The sequence below is a fragment of the Bos indicus x Bos taurus genome, chromosome 7, assembly GCF_003369695.1.
Source record: "Bos indicus x Bos taurus breed Angus x Brahman F1 hybrid chromosome 7, Bos_hybrid_MaternalHap_v2.0, whole genome shotgun sequence".
Lineage (NCBI taxonomy): Eukaryota > Metazoa > Chordata > Mammalia > Artiodactyla > Bovidae > Bos > Bos indicus x Bos taurus.
The window spans coordinates 38,306,832-38,330,665 of NC_040082.1; the positions used below are offsets into that span (position 1 = coordinate 38,306,832).

Here is a 23,834-nt window from a genome sequence, read left to right on the forward strand (position 1 = left end):
ATGTCTATAATTAGTTTGTTAGGTCAGGAACTCTCCTTACAGATCAGTCACTCAGTACTGAGCCAAGTCCCCTGTCGGCATTCTTGGGCTCCCACTACCACACCAGTATTTCCAACCTTTCAGAGCCCAAAGATCCCTTTTGTCATCAAAGAACTTTACAACCTCTACCTGAAATTTGCTGTGATTTTAATTTTTGTGTGACTTCCCTGATAGCACAGACAGTAAAGAATCTGCCTGCAATGCAGGAGACCTGGTTTCGATCCCTGGGTCAAGAAGATCCCCTGGAGAAGGGAAAGGCAACCCACTCCAGTATTCTTGCCTAGAGAATCCCATGGACAGAGGAGCCTGGCAGGCTACAGTTCCTGGGATTGCACAAAGTCAGGCACAACTGAGCGACAAACACTTAGTAATCATGGGTTGAGAAAATGCATAGTAGTGAAATCCTATTGTGAAATCAGTAATGTCTTCAGACAAATTTATAATATATCTATCTTAAAAGTAACCACCACGACTTCCCTGGTGGTCCAGAAGTTACAACTTTGCTTTCCAATATGGGGCATTTTCGTTTGATCCCTGGTCAGGGAGCTCAGATCCCCCATGTCTCATGGCCAGAAAAGCCAAAACATAAAACAGAAGCAATATTGTAACACATTCAATAAAGACTTTAAAATTTATCCACATCAAAAGAATCTTAAAGTAACTGCCAAACTTTAAAATAGAAACTCCTATGGAGAAGGCAATGGCAACCCACTCCAGTACTCTTGCCTGGAAAATCCCATGGACGGAGGAGCCTAGTAGGCTGCAGTCCATGGGGTCGAAAAGAGTCAGACACGACTTCACTTTCACTTTCACTTTCATGCATTGGATAAGGAAATGGCAATCCACCCCAGTGTTCTTGCCTGGAGAATCCCAGTGACGGGGGAGCCTGGTGGGCTGCCGTCTATGGGGTCGCACAGAGTCGGACACGACTGAAGTGACTTAGCAGCAGCAGCATGCAGCATAGAATGTGTTCCATCTACAGACTATGCCAGGAGGGCATTGAATACTCTGACCTCTTGCTGTCAGTGGCCTAGCTCAGGGAAAAGTATAAGGATGAGAGTTTAGGGGCTACTCTCTTGGCCTCAAATTTGTAGTATGACACCCAAGTTGAGGTGTCAGGGTGTTTGGAAAATATAAACTCTTTCTCCAGCTAACAGCAATAATGACAAGTCTGACCATGTCATGTTGTTATCGTCCACGTTACTCCAATAGCCCTCACTGGATTCATCTGTTGTTTAACTCTCTGACTAAATGTCTTTTAATCTGGGACCTGGCAGAGAATGGCTAATACCCACCAAAGATTCTTTGTGCTTCCCGAGTAGCCCAGCTTCCTTTGCAGTCAGGGTGAGGCCATGTGACTGATTCCGGCCATTTGACTTTGACCAAAGTAATGTTATTCACTTATGGTTCCTTGTTATGGCTACATTTAAAGCCACATGTTGAGATCGTGATGTGGAGAGGGAGTCTGGATCCATAAGACTCTGGATGGGAGCAAGTTACGTGGACCTCTAGATTCTTTGTAGGTTGTGCTAAACCACTGAGATTTGGAGCCTTATTTGTTTCACAAGCTAGCATAGCTTCTGTTGCTATTGTTTAGTCACTAAGTCATGTCTGACTCTTTTCGACCCCATGGACTGAAGCTCACCAGGCTCCTCTGACCATGGGATTTTCCAGGCAAGAATACTGGAGTGGGTTGCATTTCCTTCTCCAGGGGATCTTCATGACCCAGGAATTGAACCCAGGTCTCCTACTTTTGCAGGGGGATTCTTTACTGCTGAGCCACAAGGGAAGCCCCTCGCATAGGTTGGCCTGACTAATATATGAAAGTGAAAATAGAGCTTTTAAGGAACTGCTAAATACCTAGATCCATGCACCTAGATTTAAGAGAGAGAGAGAGAAGGAGAGCTTGGGTATTTGAGAATACTGAGCAGGAAGGAAAGAGGTAGGCAGGAGCTGCATCATATGAAGAAATGTAGGCCACAATGAGAAGTCTAGGTTTTGTGCAAAGGCAACCATAAAGAGCATAAGAAGAGAACTGACGTGATCTAATTTGCACTTTAGAAAAATAGCTCTGGCTGCTGTGTGAAGGCTAGATTGGAAAGGCAACAAGCAAGGCTGTAGGAGCCAGTTAAAAGTTTGTTGCAATTCATCCAAGACAAGAGATGCTAATGCCTTTTATTAGAAAACAGTAGAAATGTTGAGAAGCAGATGGATTTGAAGAATATTTAGAAGACAAAAATGGATAGACCAAAAAGAGATTGGCTGTAGCAAATGAAGCAGGAATCAGAGATAATGACTAGATTCTTTGACTAGGTCCTAGTAGGAAAATCATAGGCCATTCAGGTAAGACCTAAATCAAATCTCATACAATTAACAGTGGAAATGGCAAATGGATTCAAAGCATTAGAACTGATAGAATGCCTGAAGAACTATTGACGGAGGTTTGTAACATTGTACGAGAGGTGGTGATCAAAACCATCCCTAAGGGAAAAAAAGGCAAAATTGTTGTCTGCAGAGGCCATACAAATGGCTGAGGAAAGAAGAGAAGCTAAAGGCAAAGGAGAAAAGGAAAGATATACCCATCTGAATGCAGAGTTCCAAAGAAAAGCAAGGAGAGATAAGAAAGCCTTCCCTAGTGATCAATGCAAAGAAATAGAGGAAAACAATAGAATGGAAAAGACTAGAGATCTCTTCAAGAAAATTAGAGATACCAAGGGGACATTTCAGGCAAAGATGGAAACAATAAAGGACAGAAATGGTATGGACCTAACAGAAGCAGAAGGTATTAAGAAGAGGTGGCAAGAATACACAGAAGAACTCTACAAAAAAGATCTTCATGACCCAGATAACCACAGTAGTGTGATCACTTACCTAGAGCCAGGCATCCTGGAATGCGAACTCAAGTGGGCCTTAGGAGGCATCACTACAAACAAAGCTGGTGGAGATGATGAAATTCTAGCTGAATTATTTCAAATCTTAAAAGATGATGATGTTAAAATGCTGCACTCAATATGCCAGCAAATTTGGAAAACTCAGCAGTGGCCACAGGACTGGAAAAGGTCAGTTTTCATTCCAATCCCAAAGAAGGGCGGTGCCAAGTAATGTCCAAACTACTGCACAATTGCACTAATTTCACATGCTAGCAAAATAATGCTCAGAATTCTCCAAGCCAGGCTTCAACAGTACATGAAGCAAGAACTTCCAAATATTCAAGGTGGATTTAGAAAAGGCAGAGGAACCAGAGATCAAATTGCCAACATCCATTGGATCATACAAAAAGCAAGAGAACTCTAGAAAAACATTGACTTCTGCTTCATTGACTACGCCAAAGCCTTCGACTGTGTGGATCACAACAAACTGTGAAAAATTCTTAAAAAAATGAGAATACCAGACCACCTGACCTGCCTCCTGAGAAATCTGTATGCAGGTCAGGAAGCAACAATTAGAACTGGACATGGTACAACAGACTGGTTTCAAATTGGGAAAGGATTACAACAAGGCTGTATATTGTCACCCTGCTTATTTAACTTACAAGCAGAGTACATCATACGAAATGCTGGGCTGGATGAAGTACAAACTGGAATCAAGATTGCTGGGGGAAATATCAATAACCTCAGATATGCAGATGACATCACCCTCATGGCAGAAAGCGAAGAACTAAAGAGCCTCTTGATGAAAGTGAAAGAAGAGAGTGAAAAAGCTGACCCAGAGGGATGGTACGGGGAGGGAGGTGGAAGGGGGGTTCAGGATGGGGAACACGTGTACGCCCGTGGTGGATTCATGTTGATGTGTGGCAGAACCAATACAATATTGTAAAGTAATTAGCCTCCAATTAAAATAAATAAATTAAAAAAAAAAAACTCAACAGTCAAAAAAACTAAGATCATGGCATCCGGTCCCACCACTTCATGGAAAAATAGATGGGGAAACACATATAGTGACAGACTATTGTCTTGGACTAAAATGCAGACTAAAATCACTGCATATGGTGACTGCAACCAAGAAATTAAAAGATGCTTGCTCCTTGGAATAAAAGCTATGGCCAACCTAGACAGCTTATTAAAAAGCAGAGACATTACTTTCCTGACAAAGGTTCCACTAGTCAAAGCTATGGTTTTTCCAGTAGTCATGTACAGATGTGAGAGTTGGACCATAAAGAAGGCTGAGCGCCAAAGAATTGATGCTTTTGAACTATGGTGTTGGAGAAGACTCTTGAGAGTCCGTTGGACTGCAAGGAGATCCAACCAGTCAATTTTAAAGGAAATCAGTCCTGAATATTCACTGGAAGGACTGATGCTGAAGCTGAAACTCCTGTACTTTGGCCACTGGATGCAAAGAGCTGACTCATTGGAAAAGACCCTGATGCTGGGAAAGATTGAAGGTGGGAGAAGGGGATGACAGAGGATGAGATGGTTGAATGGCATCACCAACTCCAAAGACATGAGTTTGATCAAGCTCCAGGAGATGGTGAAGAACAGGGAGGCCTGGTGTGCTGCAGTCCATAGGGTAGCAAAGACTTAGACATGACTGAGTAGCAATGATCCTTTGGGTAATTGAAGATGCTATTCATGAAAATAAAGACTGTTGGAACCAAAATGAATTTTGGGGAGAATCCAAGACTTCTAGATATGTTAAATTGTGATATCCAGCAAAGCAATGGAGATGGCAAGTAGGCAAAGGGATTACCCCCATCCAGTGCCCATGAATGAGGTTTGAGCTCCAAATACACTGAATGGGAAATCAACTTGCTATATAACTGGTGATGCCCTAAACACTAATGAACTTGGGGGATAATGACGTTTAACATGGCAGACTACAAAAATAATCTCATCTGTTTAAAAAAATAGTTGTCTTTGAAAATCTGTTGGAGTAAGGCTTTCACGGACTTAGAAGCTAACAGAAAATCAATCAGGGACAAAAGCACCACCTAGACTTAGGATGAATTCTGAGTGGGGCATGTTATGATACCTAAGTCTTATAAAAATCTGTCTTTGATTATTCCTTTCCCGCACAGGTTCATCTATAAGGATTTCATTTGTCAAGTATTTTCATTATCTTCAACAGCAGTGGTCCGCAACCTTTTCAGCACCAGGGACTGGTTTCATGGAAGGCAGTTTTTCCGTGGACCAGGGAGATGGGGGATGGTTTCGAGATGATTCAAGGGCATTACATTTATTGTGCACTTCATTTCCATTATTATTACATCAGCTTCCATCACAGATCATCAGGCTTTAGATCCTGGGGATTGGGGAACCCTGTTCTACAGAACTGCATCCTTTGGTTAATATTTAAGGTGATTGCTGTTTCTTTCTCATTCCCCAACTCCTTTCACGCTAGTCCCCACTTTCACCAATCTCTAAAGGCAGCCATCTCCACCCCACTCTATGCAAGGTCCTTCAGACTCAGTTCTTATTCAGTATTGCTTCCTCTCTGGAGGAAGGCAGCATCTGGCATCCTAATTATAGGACACGTTTTGTAGTCTGTGAATGAGGCACAATCACAGCTCTTGCCCTTCCCTTTGGGGAGGACAGAGCACATCCGGTGCTTGCAGGAACTGTGAGCACACAGCAGCTGTATGTAAACTCCTGTAGCTGAGTTCACGGCCAGTGAAGGCTCTAAAGTTGAGCTGTCCTCGAGGCTTCTAGCCTAGCTGAACTCTGCTGCAGGATAAGGTCTCCCTTTTGACCATTCTCCCCTTTGACCATTCCTTTCATAGCAAGCTTTACTGAACTTTCCTGGGCAGGTCCCAGAGCTAGAAACCTTAGTGAATGGCTTTCAAACCATGATTTCTGTTTTCTGGCCTGTAACTAAATGTATTTTCTTGAATCAAAAATGCTATCAATTGAATAATGTTGTGAGGGTAAAAAGAAAAAAAAAAAGAAACATAACTGTATATAACCATATCAATAATGTAACATAAAGAAGTCCCTGGTGGTCCAGTGGTTAAAACTTCATCTTCTAATACAGGGGGTGCAGGTTCAATCCCTAGTTGGGAAACTAAAATCCCACATGCCTTGTGGCCAAAAACCAAAACATGAAACAGAAGTAACTGTGTTGTGACAAATTCAATAAAGACTTTAAAAATGGTCTACATCATAAAAGAAACTTAAATATATGACATATCCTGGGTTCAAAATACTGAAGTGTGTGTGTGAGGGGGTGAAGGGATTACATCTTGGATTCTAGTAATTGCAGGTTTTCCTGAAAGGGAGTAGAAAGAAATGACAGTTTCTATGGAGACAGTATTCTATTTCCTTTATTTTTGTTTCTTCATCTGTAAAATGGGTATGAGTAACGTAGGTAGACAACTACATAGGGTGAAGGCCATTTCCTCAAGCAAATCCAATCAAAATAAATGGAAAAGGCAAAATGAATAAGAAATTGATGAGTTTTATTGAAAATCTTTCCTTGATCTAGTAAAACGTTTGGGGAATGGATAGGAACGTGGTCAGTGGATTTTTTCTTCACTTTGGGGCTGATGAAAAACCTTTTGTTGTTGCCTTTGCTGTTTTGAGTTTTGTTCCCCAAAACATCTATGGGGAACAAATACCTTACAAAACATATTAGTAGCCTTTCCTGCAGTAGTTGGTAAGCTTCAGATAATGAAAATGACTGATACTGAGTGACTGGTGATATTTCTGAACCTGATTCCCAGACAGCAAACAGAGGAATAGATGGTCTGGAGCAAATGTTGTAGTAACAGACCAACAGTTTTCATTTTGATAAAAGTAGGTCTTATTAGTATCTATTAAAAAAATAATGTCTCAAGCCCTAATTTCTAATATCAATGTTTTAGCACAAAGCCAAAGGTGATTAAGCTTTTTAAAAGTGAGCTGACTTAAAATATACTGCATTTAATAAAACAAATAATATTAGGGTACAGCAAAAATTGGAAATGCTTGCAATTTGGGGAAAACTGAGGTAATTAAATGATTTAAAGACACATTAACCCTAGACTATTTCTTCTATGGTGGTTATTGTTTAACTCGGTGTCTGACAGGAAATTGTTTTTGTGAGTTTATACTATTTGTCCTCAGGTGGAGTGCTTTAAAAACCCACCAAACTTTCTTACATTCTAATTAATTCTAATGTCAGGATAGTGTACTATTTATCAAGAATCTAAGTGTAGATTAAATTTAGTTTTATAGGATTCCCCACCTCCCCTGGCCCTGACCAACTGATACACTTTGTAGAGAACAGTACATGAAGGGAAAATAATTCTCTAGTAACCAATTTTCCCGTTTATAGTCCCACTTGGGTCTTCTTTCCATTTTTAAATTCAACATGTTTTCTCTAGGTGCAGGAAGCTTGCATGTGTGACTTCTTGCTAAGCTGCTCACTTACTTCCAGACACTTACACATGTATTTACACACATATAACACACACTCACTATTTCATCCAGTTACCTGTAATCCCCTAATCTCAGCTCAATGAATTCTACCTGCTCAGGGACAAGGTCCTATCCCTCTGTCTTGCAGTCACACAGTACCCTCTTCTCTTTTGTGGCCCTTATCCTGATTGGTGAATATGTACCTATTTCTATCAGTGTGTGCTTAAAATCTCTCAGCTAAAGTTTAGGAATTCCCCTAAGTCAATTAAGAATATGTTCATGATATTAGAGATAGGAACAATTTCTTAAATAGAATGCAAAAAGCAGAAACCATGAAATAAAAACTAATTAATGGGTTATTAAAAATAAATAAATTTTAAAAATAATAGTAAAATAAAGTCTCTCAGCCTCACTAGAATGCAAGCTCCAAGAGGAAAGGGATAGATGTCTAGGTTTTACTCACCTGGTACAAAACAAAAAGTTCAATAAGTGGTTTTTTTGTTTGCTTGTTTCAATGAATAACTGTTTGAAAAGTAAAAATGTTAATCTTAAGCTCAGTCGTGCCCGGCTCTTTGCAACCCATGGCTTTTATTTAATTGACCCCTATAATAAAAATGGAATTTGCTAAAGATGGGGTTTAGTTGAGTTCATTAAAATGTAAAAGAAAAGAACTAGAATTAATTGAAAATGTGAGCCAGGCAGGACGGAGTAAATTTGGGAATAAGAACAAAATTTGTTAACAAACTGTAATTAACCCAGTATTTTAGACCCATGATCCACCATAGAAGAATGGTCCCTCCACACACCCCCATCTAGAGGAAATCCTGCCCAGTGGAAAAGTGATATTAATACCCAAGAGGATTACTGCTACAAGCAGAGGTGACCTGAGTGTTAATTAGCAAAATCAAATAATCCCCAAGTTTATTGTTAGTGGGAGGTGCCATGTTGAAAAATTAGAATGAGAGGAAGACTTTACAATTAGAAGGACCTTGGAGAGTTGCTTCAGATATGCCCCTCCCTTTCTGAAAGCAATTAAAACCACACCTCAGATAAAAGGATTACACAATCCCCCTTTGTTTCCTGTTCTACTTTTGCAAGGAAGTAACTTATCAGGAGCAAGGGGGAAGCAGTGGGTCAAGGAGTTTGTCCATCTTGCCCCTCCAGCCCATTGCTTTGCGGCTTCCAGCAGAGCACGGCCTGGGGCCCACAGCTCTGGTCCTTGGGTCCCTGCCTGACAGTCTCCAGGGCTTCTTCCCCTCAGCATCATAAATAGCCTTAATAGGCCACCTGGCCCTTGTCATCTCTACACGCTCTCCTTTTGCTACCTCTATGGGAGAGTCCTGTGAATCTTGTTTCTAGAACCAGTTCTACCTGGAACACCCTCTTACAACCTTCTACCTAGCTAATGGTGTCTATATACATATACACATAGATACACACACACACAAACATATTTTATTTCTTTAAAAAAAACACAAAACTTTATTTTGTATGGAGTATAGCTGATTAACAGTTAACCTCCCACCCGCTTCCTCTGATTGACCTGGGCGGGTGGAGACAGGACTCTCATCCCTCCAGCCATCCAGCACCTCTGGGCCTGTTTACATTTCCTCCCTGTGACTCTCGCCTGTGCCAGCAGCCTGGAGAGCTTAGAAGGTGACCTCTGGGGTCACTGCAGTTGGTAGTCAGAGAAGACAGTCTGAGGACTCTTCCCCAAAGGATGTTCCCCCCCACCCCCCACCAACTTAAACTTTTTATTTTGTGTTAGGGTATAGCTGACTAACAATGTTGTGACAGTTTCAAGTGAACGGCAAAGGGACTCAGCTATACGTGTGCATGTATCCATTCTCTCCCAAACCCTACTCCCATCCAGGCTGCCACATAACACTGAGAAGAGTTTCCTGTGCTGTACAGTAGGTCCTTGCTGGTTATCCATTTTAAATATAGTAGTTAAGCGTATTGTTTTCTGAATCATTGCAATGTCTTGCCCCTTTACCCATAACTACTTTAGGATGGATTTCCTACAAACAAGAACAATTTCTTATATAAGTGCCATATATTTATCATCATCAGGAGAGTTAACATTATTAAAATCCTGTTTCTAATCCGCACTTCATGTTTAAATTTTCCCCATTGTCCAGTAATGTCTTTTATACCTCTTTGATCTCCCCCTGTCCAGGAGCCAATCCAGGATCTCACATTACATTTTAACCTTCTTTAATCAGAAACTGTTCCTCTGCTTTTCTTTGACCTTTGACATTTGAAAAACCTAAGCCAGTTATTTTGTAGACTAGCCCTCAGTTTGAGATTTTTCATTGTTTCCCTGTGTTTTCCACAGAAGCGATGTCCTTCTCAGTATATTGTGTCAAGGGGCTTAAGATATCAAATTATCCCCAAATAGGTAATGTTTGCTTTGATCTCTTGGAGAAGCTGGTGTCTGCCACATTTCTCCACTACAAAGTGCTTCTCTTTTTTAAAACCATTGTAATTAATAATTTGAAGGAAAGAGACTTTGAAGCTATGTGGATATTCAGCTCCTCATCAAGCTTTCATCTACTAATTTGACATCCATTTTATATCTGTTTTATTTTTATGGAAGCTTAGTTAACATTGTTAATAAAGAAAAAAAGGAACGTGATATGATAAATGGACTTTCTAAATTACCTTACCTAAAATACCTGCATCTCCCATATCAATCCAATCTTCCTTTATGAAGATCTTATCACATAAAACTGAGAGATGTCTCATATGTATGGCATTAGTCAAGGCAAGATTTCTCATTTGCATTTTCTATTCTATTCATGAATGATCTTTTCATTTCCTTTTCTTTTACAATCATAATATTTTATAAAAAAGAATCTATGAAAAGGACATTTATTTTAATAATGAGGAAAAAGATATATATTATTCTTTCAGTCTTACCAGCTGTCAAAATATTGCTTTTGGTCACATCATGATGGGCATCAGTAATTGCATTTACTTTTTCATGCTTGATACAAGGGCTCACTTAAGTCTCCGAAGAGCTTCATGCAGCCTTGGGGTCTATGAATTGGAAATCATTTGGATTGATTAAAGTCATGAGGAGAATTAGGATAAGGGTCAGATCATAGGAGCATCAGGAAGATAAAATATTACCATTTAAACGAGAAATGGAACTTTTTCTCCTTTAGTGAATCCCATTTTCAATGACAGATGGAGTTGGTCACTGTAAGATTAATAATACCTGACATTCACTCATCCATTTATTCAAAAGAAAATCATTCTGCAAGCCTACTAGGTGAGAAGAAAATTCTGTACAACTTCTAACCTTATAAATTATGTATTTGAATAGATTCTTCTGGATCTCTAAGCAAAATATGACCAAAAGGAACCTTGGAAGCTTGATTATAGGTTCTATTAACATGTTATTGACTGGGGGATTTTTGCAGAAATTAACACCTATGGCTAGTGATTTGTTATGTAAGTGAATATTGAAAAGTCTCTGGTCAATAATGTTTAGGTAAAAAAGATGTATTAATATGTCTCTAGTCAATAAGTTGTTAGAAGAGCTCAGAACCTGGAATACCCTAGAAAAATCAGCCTGCTTCCTCCATCTCAGACTAAGCACTCAATTTTAGAAACCACCAAATGGAAAGGAGAGAAAGAAACCCCCGCCCCTGACAACCAAATCAGAAAAACCCTGTGTGTTCATAGAAGCACATTTAGTGAAGTCCGCTCACCTCAGGCCCAAATTTCCTAGAAATAAACTTTCTCCTTTGTTTCACCAATTACTCTCATGTGAGGTTCTGACCACAGATGAGGTTCTCTGAAATATCATCAGTATCAGAAACTTTAGAGAGAGAGAAAACCTGAAGAATAAATATCTTTCCCCTTAAGATACATCTCCACTTACTTCACATACTGTCCAATTTGTTCCTCACAAAAAGCTTGTGAAAAAAGTTGAGTAAGACTGCTGCTGCTGCTAAGTTGCTTCAGTCGTGTCCAACTCTGTGCGACCCCAGAGACAGCAGCCCACCAGGCTCCCCCATTCCTGAGATTCTCCAGGCAAGAACACTGGAGTGGGTTGCCATTTCCTTCTCCAATGCATGAAACTGAAAAGTGAAAGTGAAGTCGCTCAGTCATGTCCGACTCTTCGCGACCCCATGGACTTCAGCCCACCAGGCTCCTCTGTCCATGGGATTTTCCAGGCAAGAGTACTGGAGTGGTGTGTCATTGCCTTCTCCAAAGCATGAAATGAAAAGTGAAAGTGAAGTCACCAGTCGTGTCCGACTCTTAACGACCCCATGGATTACAGCCCACCAGGCTCCTCTGTCCATGGGATTCTCCAGGCAAGAACACTGGAGTGGGTTGCCATTTCCTTCTCCAATGCATGAAAGTGAAAAGTGAAAGTGAAGTCGCTCAGCCGTGTCTGACTTTTAGCGACCCCATGGACTGCAGCCTACCAGCCTCCTCCACCCATGGGATTTTCCAGGCAAGACTAGATCTCCTCATATTCTGGTGAGAAAACTGAACACCAGAGAGATGAAGGGACAGTTTGGAGTCAGGGATGAATCACAGCTAGAATTCTGATCCCTGGGGCCATAGCCCTCATGGCTATGCTTTTGCCCCAGTGAGTATACTTACTCCCCATACCACCCACCAGCTTCAGTGCTTTCATAGTACTTTTATTTATGTGATTTTTAAAAATTATATTTTTCTATTTGGCTGTGATGGGTCTTTGTTACTGCTCGCAGGCTTTCTCTAGTTGTAGCAAGCAGGGGTTCCTCCTCTAGTTGTGGTGTGCAGGCTTATCACTGCAGTGGCTTTCCTTGCTGCGGAGTGCAGGCTGAGTAGTTGTGGGGCATAGGCTTAGTTGTTCCCCAGCATGTGGAATCTTCCTGGACAAGGGATCGAACCTGTGTCCCCTGCATTGACAGGTGGATTCTTAACCACTGGACTACCAGGGAAGTCACTATTTATGTGATTGTTAGCTTAATGTCTCTCACTCTATCATATAAGGATTATAGGGATTAAACCTATTTTTCTCACCTTCTGTTCCACAGCCTACCATGGATGGTTTTGGATGGACACATGGATGGGCCAATATCCCACCTGTTTCTCTTAACCATAGCCATGTCTTAAGCTGACACAATACATATTTCTCCTGACCACGGTAACCTCCTGTGTCCTTTTTCAGATCGGAGCTTGCTATGAGACATGGCCCTCTCAGTGGACTCGTCTTGGCACCGGTGGCAGAGGCGAGTCAGAGACGGCTGCCCCCAGTCTCCGTCGGAAGCCACGCCGCTGCTGCTCGCAGAGAAGGAGACGCGGAACTACAATCCGGCGCAGCAGCGGGTCGTGTTCCCCAACAATCACGCATTCCACCAGGACTGGGCAAAGTTCTCCAGGCGATACTCCAGCAACAGAATCTGTACAACCAAGTACACCCTCTTCACCTTCCTGCCCCGGAATCTCCTAGAGCAGTTTCACAGGTACACGACCGCCTGGCTGAACGCTGTGTGCTTTAACCATGCGTTTGCCACTTGGATGAATTCAGAAATGCTGCTTTCTGGGCTACCTTTCCTTTAGTATCCAAATGCATGTACCTTGGGAAGCTTTGTCATTCGTTCATTTGCTCATTCAATATTTATCAGGTTCTACTCGGTGTTAGGTCTTGTGTTGTGTATTAGAGATAGATGAGGGAGAAAAAAAAGAAAGACGCATTGTCCTGACTATATTGGCTAATGAAGGAAACCAGATGTTAATTTTAGGAATTATATGCTTGCTAAGTCACTTCAGTCATGTCTCTTTGTGACCCTGTGGACTGTAGCCCGCCAGGCTCCTCTGTCCATGGGATTCTCCAGGCAAGAGTACTGGAGTGAGTTGCCATTTCCTACCCTGGTGGATCTTCCCAACCCAGGGATTGAACCTATGTCTCTTGTGTCTCCTGTATTGGCAGTCAGGTTCTTTACCACTAGTGCCGCCTGGGAAGCCCAGAAGTTATATAAATTGGTGTAAGCTGTAATTCACATAGGTACTTCCAAGGAGAGGTATGTGTTGTTGTTAGAATGAACACAAGAGAAATCAGGCCTAGTTAGGAAAGTCAAGAAAGACTTCCAGGAGGAAGGGACAGTGGAAGTCTAACCTGAAAGAAAAGAATGCATTAACCAGGTGGAAAGAGGCAGAGAGAAGTCAGAAAAGGGAGCCAGAAGAATGTTCTTTCAGGCAGACCCTTATGTGTGAAGGCAATGTGGCAAGAAGGAGCAAGATGTACCTTGGAAAGCTTAAAACTTGCAAGTCATTGTTTTGAGATAATATAGGCAAAATTATATTTTAATTATAAAGCAAAGTATGCATCCAGACATTATCCTAAATTTTGTAATTATTAGCACCTACCATTTATCGAGCAACTACTATACTCTGGAACCCTCTATTGCATACATAGTAAATACCATCCCATGTAATAAGTATAGAAAACCTTTAAAGTACGTAGTACTATCTTCATTTTATATGGATTTGACTTCAAAGCCCTTACCGTGACGTTCAAGGTGACACTGAAAGAGAATGTCATATTAGTTAGTAAGAGCTAGTAGTAGGGAGGAGAAGGCAATGGCAACCCCACTCCAGTACTCTTGCCTGGAAAATCCCATGGACAGAGGAGCCTGGTGGGCTGCAGTCCATGGGGTCGCTAAGAGTCAGATACGACTGAGCGACTTCACTTTCACTTTTCACTTTCATGCATTGGAGAAGGAAATGGCAACCCACTCCAGGATTCTTAGCTGGAGAATCCCAGGGATGGGGGAGCCTGGTGGGCTGCCGTCTATGGGGTTGCACAGATTTGGACATGACTGAAGTGACTTAGCAGCAATAGTGGGGAAGAAATAGTGTGTCAACTATATTTTTCTTCTCCGTAGTTTTCACTCACACCTTTCTTGCCCCCTCCAGATGGGCTAACCTCTATTTCCTGTTCCTGGTGATTCTGAACTGGATTCCCACCTTGGAAGTCTTCCACAGGGAAATCACCATGTTACCATTGGCCATTGTCCTGTTCATCATCATGGTCAAAGATGGCATGGAGGACTTTAGGAGATACCGCTTTGATAGACAGATTAACTGCTCCAACATCCAGATATACGAATGGTAAGAGCAAGTATTCCTCTGTTTTCTCTGTGGATTGTGTAAACTTATTAGCATCCTCAAAAAGTTCGTCTCTCTTCTCACTTTTTTTTTCAATTCACTTAATTCAATGATACTCAACCAGGGCAATTTTCCCATGAAAGGAACTTCTGAACTGTTTTAGAGACATTTTTGGTTGCCATATTGGGAAGGAAGGTCCTACTAGAATCTGGGTAAAACCAAGGATGATGCTAAACATTTTACAATATACAGGAAAACCTCCCACAACAAAGATTATGATCCTGTCCAAAATGTCACTAGTGCTGAGGTTTAGAAACCTTAATTTAACTCATGTGAACACCATATTAGGGCTTCCCTGGTAGTTCAGATGGTAAAGCGTCTGCCTACAATGAGGGAGACCTGGGTTCGATCCCCGAGTCAGGAAGATCCCCTGGAGAAGGAAATGGCAACCCACTCCAGTATTCTTGCCTGGAAAATCCAACAGACTGAGGAGCCTGGTAGGCCACAGTCCATGGGGTCGCAAAGAGTCAGACACGACTGAGCAATTTCACTTTCTTTCTAAACGCCATATTATTAAACCTAGGATGTTACATTATTAAGAGGAGGATAGAAAGCTCAAGACTTAAACTCTAGGAATTTCCACTGTGGGCCAGAGGCTAAGACGCCACGCTCCCAATGCAAAGGACCCAGGTTCAATCCCTGGTCAGGGAAGTAAATCCCACATTCTGCAACTGAAGATCTTGCATGCCACATTTGAAAGTCCCACATGTTATATGAAGATCTCAAGTGCCCCAACTAAGACCTGGCACAGCCAAATAGTAGACAGAGAGATAGATAGTTTTTTTTTTTTTTCCTTTAAGAATTAAACTCTGAAATTGACTGACTCATCTCAGGAGACCAACTTCAGGAACAGCTCTTTGAAGACTCATGGGCAATGTCTCCCAAACCAGAAAATATAGACCATTTTTAGAACATCTGTGGCTCTTGGCTGTAAATCCTTGCCTTTAGAACTTAACCGGGTAGGTTTTAGGACCCAGAGTTGGCACACCTGTTCTGGGTTGCCTGGGGTGGAAAAGGAAGCTACCTGTAAATGACGTCTGCATTCCAACAGGTGGAGTCTCAACAAGTAGAAGGAAGTGACCAGTGGATACACACCTGTTCTCTGCAAGCTCTTTCCTTGACATCCTTGTCCCTTAGTGTTTATATACCGGCTTTTTATTTTTAGTTTTCCTTTTGAAAACAGAGAGAAATTTTCAGCCAAGAAGGCAAATCAAAGATGTCATCACTTGCTGGCAGCTGAACAATGGAAATGATCAGAAAAGAACTTATTTTATGGGAAACTCGAGTGTCCTGCTATAAGAATTAGAGACAGGATTGAGCAGAGATGAGAAAGGAAGGCAAGAAAAGGCGGAAAAGGAAAGAAGACAAGAAACGAGTGGTGGTTTCCAACCTGCCCTTTGAAAGATGGGCCCACAAAGAGAACCCCAACAGACATTATCGTGGGAATCAAATCAAGACCAGCAAGTACACTGTGTTGTCCTTTATACCCAAGAACATCTTTGAGCAGCTGCACCGGTTTGCCAACTTCTATTTTGTGGGCATCGTGGTTCTGAATTTTATCCCCGTGATCAATGCATTCCAGCCAGAGGTGAGCGTGATACCAATCTGTATCATCCTGGCAGTCACTGCCATCAAGGATGCTTGGGAAGACCTCCGGAGGTACAAATCTGATAAAGTGATCAATAGCCGAGAGTGCCTCGTCTATAGCAGGTAAAGCCGAACACCCGGGGAAGTCTTGACCCCAGCTCTGATCTTTCTGTGGCTGCTGCCACTGCAGCAGCTGTTTATGAAAGGATGGGGTAGGGAGATAGCATTATTTTATTGTAGTGAAGATGTTTGATTCTCCACAATGGGGAATATATAAATATATATATATATATACACACACACCAGTAGTAGCGTTTTATAGGCAAATTTTAAATGGACACAAATTTTTAAAAATAATGAAAGCTATGTTTTGCTTAGGGATACTATTATATATATACCGTATATATTATATATAAATATATATATAAATATACATATATATATAAAGCAGAAAACAAAAGAAATTGAGATTTGAGTCCATCATTTATTAAAACTAGGAGATCTTTATTTATGTGACATTTCCTTTGCTGTATAAATGTGTTAGATGTTTAAGAATTTTGCATAAATTCACATTCATTTTGGTTGAGTGTGGCCATAAGCATGTTGGAGCATGTTTAGAGACCCTCAGAGAAAAGCGGCATCACTGTTTTTCAGGGGAGTGGTGGGCACTGTATTAGAGAATCAGCCCCGGACACACTGCCCACACTGAACTCTGTCTCCATCAGTCATTAATTCTGTGTGACCTTAGGCAAGGGACCTAACCTCTCTGAGACTCATTTTGTCATCTGTAAAATTGGAACACTTCCTGAGGTGGTCGTGAGAGTTGAGTGTAATAATCCTTGGAAAGTACTTAGCACTGCTCCTGTTGTATGATAGTCAGTATACAAGCCATCGTGGCCTTATTTTTAGAATGTAAAACTCATATTAGCTTCCTCAAGACTCTCTCTCCAATGTCCCAACCCAGACAAAAATGGCTCACCACTTGTCTTGCCATGCTATAAAACATAATTTTATATATGCTGTTGTTTTAGAAATACTCCACTGAGTCAATAACCAGAGTGGGTTGTTGGGAAAAGAACATGCTCCCAGTCAGTAAGGGAAGATAGTCGAGTTATCACGTATCTCAACTTTATGACAATTCCTATAGCCTAGAAAGAAGCAAGGGAATGGAGTCTGGGCTTGCAGTGAGATTTCAGTGACAAAGGGTGCTTTCTGGTCTGGCAGTGAGACGCCTTAGATGAGTCAGTCAATTGCAGCAGGGGAAGGCTTGACTTCCTGCCAAGTAAGAAAAAAGTCCATCTCTCTTGAGAAGCATCGTCACTGACTTGTTCCCTCTCATTCCATGCATCCCAGTTTAGCAGAAGTTGGTACTGTCACTCTGGTCCTTCTTGGGGTGAAAGGAGCCTGCTCCAGGGTGTGCCTTGCCACTGTTCAGGGGCTGCTGCTTTCTAAGAAGCCCTCTTCCCTGGGGAAAAACATGTAACTTATCGACTTAGAGCTGGCTGATGAGACCGTTTAACAGCCAGACTCCACTCAGAAAGTTGTAGCCTGGGGAAGCTTCTCAGGAGATCATGTAATGCAAGGGACTCAGGGGGCCCTCGGGCACCCCTAAGAGAACCTCCATACCCTCCCCTCAGTGAAAGATGAGCTTCTGGTCCCTGTGCCCGCAGGGCCACAATTGCATACCTAAAAATATTAACCTGAAGCCTTGATGTTCTCACCCCTCCTCCCCGGCTAGATCTAACTGTTGAATGTGGTTAGCACACTGCATACCTAGAGTTGAGACTGAATCATTCCTCAGCTTTGGATAAGGACATTATTAAGAGAGAAAAAATAGTTGTTGGAGTGTGTCACTTTTCCCAAAGAGACTGTTTTTTAAAGAAAGCCTTGTCTTGTCACCATTCACCCCCCACCCCCGCCCCATTATCTTTGGTTTTGTGCTTTTTTTTTTTTTTTTCTGTCTTTCTCCTTTGTTTCCTTTATTGTTTTTCCCATAGAAGATGCCCTGTGAAGCTGGTTCCTGTGAAGCAGGGACACGTGTGGACCTCAGTCAGCTTGGTCCTGCTCTCCCTGCTCTGTTCAGAGCATCCCATAAAAATGGGCCTGTTCTGGGGTAATTTCAGGGTTAGTCAGACTGACCTGTGCTGGGTGCTGGCCTGACACAGGCCAGGATGTTGTCATTCTGCTCTCAAAATAACTTCCAGAAGAACAGCAATAAATGATAAATTGGTGATAACAATCCAGAGAAAAAGACATTTATTCCCAGGCCACTGGTAGAGAGGGACATAAAGGTTTTTCTTTTGTTTTTTTAAACCTATAATATCATTTTATTTTTTTCTTAATAATATAATTTCAGAGATATCTTCTCAAAATTGTTATACATCAATGTTTAGTAATAATAATGGGTTTGATCATTCTTAGTTATTTTGGTGAATCATCATTTAACCCAGAGAGTATTTGAAAACCAGAATCTAAGTTCAATTTATTTCAATACTTGATTATCATAGTTGTCAGGACTTAAAAATTACTTTGGGAATGCTTATATCATGCTATATGTACTGGGGAGGACTTACAAATTCTTTTTTCAACTGCTGCTACTGCTGCTAAGTCGCTTCAGTCGTGTCCAACTCTGTGCGACCCCATAGACGGCAGCCCACCAGGCTCCCCCGTCCCTGGGATTCTCCAGGCAAGAACACTGGAGCGGGTTGCCATTTCCTTCTCCGATGCATGAAAGTGAAAAGTGAAAGTGAAGTCGCTCAGTCATGTCCGACTCTTAGCGACCCCATGGACTGCAGCCTACCAGGCTCCTCCATCCATGGGATTTGCCAGGCAAGAGTACTGGAGTGGGGTGCCATTGCCTTATCCGATTTTTTTCAACTGAACTGTAGTTAATTTACAGTGTGTTAGTTTCAAGTATACAGCAAAATGATTCAATTATACATATCTATATATTCTTTTTCAGATTCTTTTCCATTTATAGGTTATTACAAGATGTTGAGTATAGTTACCTCTGTTATATAGTAGGTTCTTATTGTTTACATAAGGGGGTTTTGTGGTAGTGTTTCCCAAAGTGTGTTCAGTGGAATGATAGTGACAAGAGATGGTCTCTGGGGAAAAAAAAAAAAATTCATGAACAGAGACATGTACACTGGCCCTCCTAGACCCATGGTTCATGAAAGATTAAGAAAAGATTACAACAAACCTGTTCATCTTTGATTAACTCGGTGTTGTCCCAAACTTGTAAAATCTTGGAAAGATTTTATAGTATCTCAATTTGGGAAATTTTAATTTTTCCAGTATTATGAAGTAATTGACTGTAAGAACCAGGCAAGTGATTGAATTAAATAGACTGGATATAAAAAGGAAAGCAGTATTATTGACGTACTGATTGATGGCAACTGACACTTGACATCAATGCCGGGATGCAATAGGGAGTGGCGGGAACTGTGGCAAACTGAGAGACAGGGGCATGCATTCATCTTAGGGGACAGAACTGGCCACTGAGCTCCGGCTGGTTACCACGTGGGAAAACAGGCCTAATGTTGCCAGAGTGTCTGAATTTTATTAGGGGAGCTAGAAATTAATGGCACCCCACTCCAGTACTCTTGCCTGGAAAATCCCATGGACGGAGGAGCTTGGTGGTAGGCTGCAGTCCCTGGGGTCGATAAGAGTCAAACACGACTGAGCGACTTCACTGTCACTTTTCACTTTCATGCGTTGGAGAAGGAAATGGCAACCCACTCCAGTGTTCTTGCCTGGAGAATCCCAGGGATGGGGGAGCCTGGTGGGCTGCCGTCTCTGGGGTCGCACAGAGTCAGACACGACTGAAGCGACTTGGCAGCAGAAATTAATAGTTTTATTTGAAATAGCCTGATTTTTTTTTTTTGGAATGGGGGCTGTCCTGTGACTTTGTCGCTTTGTGCTAAGTCTTTGTTGCTTTACATAGGCTTTCTCTAGTTGTGCGAAGCAGGGACTACTCTTCATTTTGATGTATGGGCTTCTCATTGTCGTGGCTTCTCCTGTTGCAACGCACAGGTTCTAGGGGCACAGCCTTCAGGAGTTGCAGCCCACAGGCTCAGTAGTACTGGCTCTGGGCCCTAGAGCATGTGGGCTTCAGTAGTTGTGGCGCACAGGCTCAGTATTTGTGGCTTGTGAGCCCTAGAGCACACAAGCTTCAGTAGCTGTGGCTGACAGACTTAGCTGCTTCTTGGCATGTGGGATCTTCCCTGACCAGGGACTGAACCTGTGTCCCCTGCACTGGCAGGTAGATTCTTATCCACTATGCCTCCAGGCAAGTCCTGAAATGACCTGATTTGTAAGTGTTGACAACTGATACATTTTTAAACACTTCAGACCTATTTTATTTGACCTAAAATTCTTACTTTGCCTTCGAGCCCCCTAATTTGTAACTTCCACTTTATAATATCAAAGGAAGTTTGAATCACTGCAAAAGAATAATTAGATTCTCCTTTTGAGATTTATCTTCAGGGAGGGAACATCTCTGTAGAGAGGTGGTATGAACTTGAAGCAAGAACGCAAGCCTTGGTGTCAGAAGGCCTGTACTCTAGGCCCAGAGCTGTCTCTAACTACTAGTGGTAGCTTAGAAAAGTCCTTGAAATCTTTGGGTCTCAGCTTCTACTTTTGTAAAACCCGGAAGTCAGACTAGATCTTGTCCTGTGGGATGAACTTCGAAAGAACAGAACCCACAGCCAATTAAATCTGGAAAATAGTAATTACTTTATAAATCTCTTGAGTCAAACAAATGAACGTTCATAATAAGGATTCTGGGAGAACCTTCAGTAAGGAACTATCCGACTTTATTGAACTGTTGTGTCAGTTGAGATACTCTTTACCGCAAGAAGTGGAAACCTCAACTCAAACAATTTTAAACAATGAAGAGATTTTGTTTAAGTCACTACAGATGTCCTGAGGTGGGCAGGTGATCAGGCATAGTTCAGTCAGTCAGTCGGTGGTGTACTAGCTGCAGCACTTAGCTGTCCTTTTCACTGGGTCCCCCTCTGTGCCATCTTTACCCTCAAGCAGATTTCTCTCATGGAGAAGGCAATGGCACCCCACTCCAGTACTCTTGCCTGGAAAATCCCATGGACAGAGGAGCCTGGTGGGCTGCAGTCCCTGGGGTCGCTGAGGGTCAGACACGACTGAGCGACTTCACTTTCACTTTTCACTTTCATGCATAGGAAAAGGAAATGGCAGCCCACTCCAGGGTTCTTGCCTGGAGAATCCCAGGGACGGGGGAGCCAGGTGGGCTGCCGTGTATGGGGTCGCACAGAGTCGGACACAACTAAAGCGACTTAGCAGCAACAGCAGCAGATTTCCCTCATGATACTGAAATGACTGCAGCAGCTCCAGCCCTCACATCTACATAAAATAACCCACAAAGGGAGAAACAAAAGGACTTTTGGAGGCATTCTCAGAAGGTTCAGGAAGTTTACTTCCCAGATCTTCTTTACCTCTTAGTACCTCCTAGAACCCCAGTGGGTCACATGCCCATCCCTTAACCAATCCTTGTGAGCAGGAGCTGAGATTATTCTAATTAGGTTACACCTGAGTCACAGAGCCCAGGAAGAAGGTTCACCTCCCTGAAAGCATATGGGCTTCCCAGGGAAGGCGACAAATCCTAACGAAAACATGAGTTATTTCCAGGAGAAGGAGGAGCAGATGTTGGAGAGGCCGCCTCCATGTCCTCAATACCGTCACCTTAAAATATTTCTGAACTTCAAGTCCTTGTGAATTATTTCCCACATATTAACAGGAACAGACACACTTTGGAACATTCTGTAATATAAATCTCTAAAGTTCTTCCAACCCTGAAGTGGATGAATTCTATGAAAGACCCCAGAATAGCGAGCCGGAAAATGTTAGATAAACAACTGATGGTGAGGAGCATTCACTTCTACCATCGATGGTATATGACAGAATTTCAGGCAAAGAATACAAGATCTGAGAGGACATGTTTTTTTTTCTGAGAAGCCCTATAAAAGTTTATATCTCAAGCACTAGTTCTATCCATTTTGTCTCCACACATTTGAGAAACCGATGTCAAATGTCTTCATTTTTGTGTAGTTGAATACTAGGACCTTTAGAATGTTGCTCCCCCTAATCCCATGCATCATCCAGCCTAGACTTATTTATACTGTGAGAAAATCTTTTTGCAAACAGCAGAATCCTTGTTAACAGAATTACAATCCTGTTAGAGCATTTTCTTTTAATATAGCCACTGTGCTTGTGGTCTTAAGGTGACCCATTAATCAGATTTACGGAATGACTTCAAGGAGAGATTAGCTTCAGAATTGTATTAGCTTAGTTTCTCCCAGGGCTCAATTTAATGAATCTAGAAACCATACCCAGCAAGAGATTTGTAATTTTCCATCGAGCTTAATACATTTTTATTGGTATTCAGAAAACAGGCAATAAGGAAGCAGAAGTGAGAAGCAAAAAAATCCGTGAAGGTTTCTGTCACCATATTGTAATGCAGTAAAAGCCTTTCAGTGTTTCCGCAGCCAAGCACACACTTATACATCTGTTCAGCAGGTCTCAAGTAGGGACCAAGCGCATGTGCGTGAACATGAAGACCCTTTGAGCCTCGAAGGGCTCTCGGTCCATAGATCATGAGGAACTGGTAAACAACTACAGTGTCCCCTGCCTGTGGATGGCGGGTCACAGTCATGCATGGGCTGCAGTGACACATCTGCCTGCCAAAAATATCAGAACCAGCCAAGGGAAGCCTTCCCTGAAGAGGTGACATTTCAGGAGGTCACTGAAGGATGAGCAACTTTCAAACAGGCAGAGAAAACACGTCAACTCACAGCCTGACATGTCACCCAAAGGTTGTACATGTGACTTATCCTGGTACCAAAAGACCAGGATCAAGAGATGTCAGGAGCTTAGGTGAGAAATGGTTCCAATTAGAAAGTTTCATTTCATTTTATTGGCCACATTCGAGCAAGCTCCATGAGTTGGTCATGGACAGGGAAGCCTGGCGTGCTGCAGTTCATGGGGTCGCAAAGAGTCAGACACTACTGAGCAACTGAGCTGAACTGGCCATGCTGCGCAGCTTTCGGAATCTTAATTCCCTGATCAGAGATCCAACCCGGGCCCAGAATAGTGAAAGCTCTGAGTCCTAACCACTGGACTGCCAAAGAATTCCCTGAAAACTTTTAAATTCTGACTTTTTACCAAAACTTGGAGATGCTCTTTTCTGTCAGTTTTATGTCTTTTATGTCTTTTCTGTCAGTTGGCTGCTGTAACATAAAAAGAATTCCCAGTGCTACAGGATTGTGGCCAGTCTTCTGACAGCATGGTCATGAAGGCTCCCAGCCATGGCGAGCTCTGCTGGAGAAGGCAGGTGCCTGGCCTGCAACCTGGCTTTATTTGTATGTCAGTTTCCTTCCATGCTGGAGGCCCCTGGAAACCCAGAGAGTTGAGGAAACCAGAGATCCTGATCCTGGGTCTGTCACTATTAACTCCATGACCTAAACGAAGCCACTTAGTCAGTCGTGGCCCCATTTGTCTCATCTCCAGTGATCATAGTCCCTCTACGGTACATTTTGTGAAAAGATGACATGTGAGAGAGCTTGAAAGTAGCAGAGCTATAAAAACAACCAGATGGTGCAGTTCCAGAGAAGGGCGCATGAAGTGGCCTCCACAAGATGTTTAAAATGTGACGTCTTACTGGACACT

The 23,834-nt window shown here is 42.2% G+C and overlaps 1 protein-coding gene across 1 annotated transcript in view; it reads left to right on the forward strand.

The window, feature by feature from the left end:
- ATP10B (ATPase phospholipid transporting 10B (putative)) overlaps nt 1-23,834 on the forward strand; it is a 316,381-nt gene that overhangs the window by 163,853 nt on the left and 128,694 nt on the right. The window contains exons 2-3 of the mRNA XM_027545764.1: nt 12,547-12,841; nt 14,295-14,489. Coding sequence (XP_027401565.1) covers nt 12,567-12,841; nt 14,295-14,489 — 470 coding nt within the window. The 5' untranslated portion in view covers nt 12,547-12,566. The remainder of the gene's footprint in view (nt 1-12,546; nt 12,842-14,294; nt 14,490-23,834) is intronic.